General features: G+C 58.9%; 1 protein-coding gene across 1 annotated transcript in view; it reads left to right on the forward strand.

Moving 5' to 3' along the window:
* Positions 1–2,110, forward strand: part of DNAI2 (dynein axonemal intermediate chain 2) — a 28,997-nt gene extending 26,887 nt beyond the window's left edge. Inside the window, exon 13 of the mRNA XM_082705037.1 lies at positions 650–2,110. Coding sequence (XP_082561163.1) covers positions 650–736 — 87 coding nt within the window. The 3' untranslated portion in view covers positions 737–2,110. The remainder of the gene's footprint in view (positions 1–649) is intronic.
* Positions 2,111–5,130: the final 3,020 nt, after the last annotated feature.

A 5,130-nucleotide genomic window follows, 5' to 3' on the forward strand; every position in this document is an offset into this window, starting at 1 on the left:
CTCACACTGTCTGCGTGGCAAGGCGGGGCACAGCCCTCCCGCCGCTTACTGCAGAGGTGGGACTGGAGTCCCAGATTCCGGCTCATCCCGCCCTCCAGCAGGCAGCGCTGACAGGGGCCACCCTCCACGGAGCAATGTACCCGGCAGACAGCGGGCTTGGTGCTGGGGGTCCCGAATGGGGCTCATCCCGCTGCTCGAACACCCCCTCTTGGAGAAGCTGGGCCTCCGCAGGGAGTGCGGGGCGCAGGACAACCCCACTTCGGCCTGCCTTTCTCTTAAGTTTTCTGTGGTCGGCCAGAAATGCTGGGGTCGGGGCTGAGAAAGAGATGCGGGGTCCTTACTCCTGTTGTTTCTATTCCGGGTCACAGCCCTGCGAGGAATCATGTCCATTTTACAGGTCAGGGGACCAAAGAGACTTCCCGAGGTCACCCAGGAAGCATAGGACTTGTACCCGAGTCTGTCAGGTGCCCTAGACCTTGCCCGCCCTCTGCACCCGCCAGCTTGGAGCACCCACTAGGCCCTCGAGGCCACGGAGCTGGTAGCAGTCTCCTGAGCACCGAGCAGCTGTTTTGGCCTCAGGGGATTAACTTCCCAGGGGGTAGGGGAGGCCTGCCCCCGCCCCCACAGTGATTCTGCACTGTTTCTGCAGACCCATCGGGATCTGGAGGCAGATGAGGAGATGGAAGGAGAGGACCAAGGGGAGGAAGAAGACAACCGTGCCAAGACTCCGGCCTAGAAGGGTCAGGCTGGCCTTGCCCGCAGCCCCACTCGCTCTGCACCTTCATTTCCCTCCGTTTCCTGGCACAGCGCTGGCTTCCCAACGGGGCACTGAGCGCCTCCCTTAAAGCATCAACAGAGGGAGGGCTGGGGGAGCAGGGGGCCCTGACACGACCCGAAGTCCCACAAAGGATGGGACCCCGTTGACCCGCTGAGCCCAGTCCCACGGGACCTGTTGGAGGGCAGGAAAGGGCAGGGCTCCTGGCGGAGCTGGGGACCCCTCCTCAGCCAGTGGAGCACAACCTGCCTTTCAGCCAGGCCCTGCCTGTTCCCTCCGGTTCAGCTCCCCGCAGGGCTTTTGGGGCAATCATTTTCCTGTGAAGCCTGCAGACCTTTTCCAAGCGGGCTTGCCTCAGCCGTGGCGAAGCCTCAGAAAGACCCGTGAGCGGGGAGAGGGGCTTCTCCTTCTCCTTTCTGAACCTCCCCTCTCCTACAACTCAGAAACAATGGTCCGTCCGCTTCTAAAATGTTTCTGGGCAACCCCCCCCCCCCACCAACCCCCCTGCCCTGGCATGTTTACCTCGGGGAGGAGATGCACGAGCGAGTTCGATTATAGCTGTTTGCCTGCAAGCTTTCCACTCTCTTAATTCTTACAAAATTAAATTAATAACAGTGCTACCAGCGAGTGCTCATTGTACGTCCTGTGCCGAGAGCTTTCTGTGTTCTCTCATCTAATTCTTTGTGCAGAATCCCTGGAAGGCTTGGTCTTTGATTGCCCCTACTCTCCAGAGGAACAATCAGATTCCAGGAGAAGTGGGGAGACTGGCCTGGGTCACAGAGCTAGCGCAGGGCAGAGTAGGGACAGGAGCTCAGACACGCAGTCTCCACCCCCCTAGCAGGCACATGCAGGGCCCGTAGCAACAGCAGGGACCGTGGTACAGCAGAGCACTCAGTGACCATTATCAGAAACGTCCAAAGCCAAGAGATCTCCTCAGAGCCAGCTGTGCACCCAAAGTCCCCCAACCACCATCCATTCTGTGGGTGTCAAATAGTCCTAACGGGGACCCAAAATACCCTTTAAAACCTTGCCTGAGTTTAGAATCTTACTGGAGAGGGACCCAGGGTCAGCCACCCTTTGTGACCAAATGAAAAACAATATGAAGTTGCCACTGTGGCCAGACTTTAATACGTGGGGGGGAGGGGCCTTGGTGGCTCAGTTGGTTAATCTGCCTCCGGCTCAGGTCATGGTCCCAGCATCCTGGGATCGAGCCGCACATTGGCTCCCTGCTCAGCAAGCCTGTTTCTTTCTCCCTCTCCCACTACCCCTGCTTGTGATCTCTCTCTCACTTGCTCACTCTCTGTGTCAAATAAATAAAATCTCTATTAAAAAAAATACTCATCGTGGGACCTATTTATCCAGTGCCTGACCTTTACAGCGGCCCCATCTTCAGTCCCCAAGTCACCGATGCGCCACGTGAGGCACAGAGAGAGGGGGCAATGCCTGAGTCCCAGGAAGAGGAGTGGGCCAGCTGGGTTTCTGCCCCCTGCCTGGCCTTGCCATCTGAGCAGAGGGCGCTGACACCCCAGGTGTCTTGCTCTGTATTGTCTCCTGTGACAGGCGCCTCAGTATGTAAGGACACGGGTCCCAGAGATGCCCAGAGAGCTGTGGTTTCAACTGGGGGCGATTTTGCCCCCAACAGGACGTTTGGCAATGTCTGGGCACATTTTGGACTGACCTAAGTGGTAGGGGGTACTCTCAGCAGGACCGTCAGGTGAGGCAAAGTTGACTACAGGTCACCCCCCAGGGTCAGACCAGCACCCCGCATGGCTCTTCCTTGACTTCCAGAACCAGAGACCCAGGAGCCGGCACCTCCACATGCTAAGGGCCTACGGGATGGAAACATCATGGTGGACAGGGCAGGTCTCTAGGGAGCTCACTGGCAGGCAGAAAGGGCTGAGCTCTGAGGTCTGCACCCAGCCCTGAGCCGGGTACCGACCCTAGAGTGACGAGCAAGCAGACGCCGACTCTGCCCTCCGGGAGCCTGGGCATCCACGGGAGAGACGAGAGCGGACAAATCCACGGAAGAGACGAGAGCGGACAAATCCACAGGGAAATAGAGAAACACGGTTGCACAGAGAGACATCTTCTGGGAAGTCCAGGGTGCTCAGAGGGATGACAGCAGGAAGGGAAAGTCCTCGGTGGATGTCTTGTGTCCCAGGGGCCCTTTCATTTCCCCTCCTGAGCTAGAAGTAGCCGCAGCCCCTCAAAAGCAGGGGCGGACTTAGGTCCCTGAGGCCCCAGAGGGTCACAGGGCTTGAAAAGCACTCAGGGCTCATCGAAAGCATTGGTTCTAGCTGCAGGCGACTATGGAGGGAAGAGGAGGAGGAGGAGAACGTCACAGATCCCTGATTGAAAATACCATTGCTTTGTGCAAATAGTGGTCATGGATGACGACATTTGAGAGAGGAGCCGTGGTCGCCTCAGAGGGGAGCTTTTGCCCACTAGAAGCTTCAGGTATGTGACTAAAGATCTCAAGAAGTCAGAAAAGGGGTGGGGGGAGACATGTAAGAGGAGTTTTGAAGAAGCCATTTGTCTGTGCTGCCCGCCACACGAGTAAGTGAAGGACAGACCTCCAGGACAGACAGACAAGAACAAAGCCAAAAGCCAGGCGTGACGGAAGGGAGCAGCCCACCCAGAAGGCTGCCCATGATAGAGCGCGGCCAGAACAGGGGTGGGGCGAGGGCAGGGGCCAAAGATGAGCCGGAGAAGGCCAGGACTCCAGGCTAAGGGGCACGGTCCGTGTGAAAGGCCTCGGGGAGCCACGGTGGGATCTCAAGGGAGGTAATGACGCCAAACTGTCTTTTAGAACGATGATGGCAGGAGCCTGCGTGTGCGGAGCAGATCAGGGCGATGAGACCGGGAGGAGGCGCGAGGAGGCGTGGAGAGCGAGGTAGTTGGGTCTGCTTATCCGTTAGGGCGGGGAAGACAGCGGGCAGGGGCAGAGCAAGCGGCCGCGTGCTGCTCAGGGGAGGAGAAGTAGAAGCAGGCGCTGGGCATGTGGATGGAGAAGAGAAACACCTGCAGAAGCAAAGCCCCCAGGATCTGGGTAGAGGGGAAGGGGGGGAGGGGTCGCGAATGGTGGCTCAGCGGTGTCGTCGACAGAAACACAGAAGGCAAGCAGAAAACTCAATTTGAGAACAGAGACAACGTTGTGACAAGTCTCTTAAGTAAAGATGGGCTGTGGCCAGAAGCTCAGAATCTTCTCTGGTGTTCACCTCCGTGAGCCATCCTGGGTGGGATTCATGCACGTGGGGAAACAGAAAAGAAAGAAAAAAGAACGAGAGGCCAAATGACCAGGGGTCTCCTGTGGCTGATCCACACAGATGCGATTCAGGGTCTGGTATGCAAACCTGGAGGGTGGTTTCCAGCCACATCACGCTTCTTCAGACTTGACCTGATTCTCCCAGCAGCATCCCCATTTGCAAACCAGGCAGCCTGGGTGTGCAGCCTCGGGGGCAACCTGGGCCAGAGAACAGGACAAAACTTTAAGGGAACCCCCCACCCACCAGCCCAACACAGGAGTATCTGGTTTCCACCAAGCCTCCCTTGGTTTATCTATGTATCCAATTGAAGGGCACGGGTAGCTTCCTGCCACTGTTTATTAGTAAGTACACCTAACACTAGCTCCTCAGGGGCAGCCGGGGAAGCCAGTCCCAGGGAGCCGCCTGGCACCGTGCTCTGCCCCTGGATGTGTGCCAGGCTGTCTGAGACAGCCCTGGGGGAATGAACGAACGGCTCTTCCTTACCCAGCTCCTTCCACGGGAAGAAGATCCCCCGTGTGCTTCCCTCACACAGTCTTTGCAGGGGGGCTGCCTCGCTCAGCTTCCCTGGTGTGGGGGTGGGGTGCAGGAGAAGATGAAGAAGACGGACCCTCAGGACCAGGAGGAGCTCCTCCACCACCACGGGGAAACCAAGCCCCGGAGCAGGGACCGGAAACACCGGCTCTCCGTGGTTCAGCAAGTTGGATGTAAATTCGAACTAGTGGTGTCCACTGAGGCGGGCTCTTTGTGAAACACCCCGTGCCATACGCAGGTGCTCCCCTGCAACTCTCCAGTGGGCAGACTGGGCAGAGACAGCTCGATACCCCTCTGCCCTTGGACAGTGGCTGAAGACACGGCGCCAGACACCCCGGCCACAGCCACGATGCACGTTGTGCCCTTGGAAACACCGGGCAGCCAGTCGCTGCCCGGAGGCGCCCAGACAGACGGGCAGGCGGGCAGGCGAGCGGCAGGTGCAAGCGGCCAGGACCCGGAGCACGGCCCGCGCAGCCGGCCGGGCGCCCCCTGGAGGTCAATGGGAGAGGGGCGCTGGGCGCGAGCCGCCGGGGTGGTGGGGGGCGCGGGGAGGCGCCC

Source organism: Mustela nivalis (assembly GCF_964662115.1).
Source record: "Mustela nivalis genome assembly, chromosome: 17".
NCBI classification, from domain to species: domain Eukaryota; kingdom Metazoa; phylum Chordata; class Mammalia; order Carnivora; family Mustelidae; genus Mustela; species Mustela nivalis.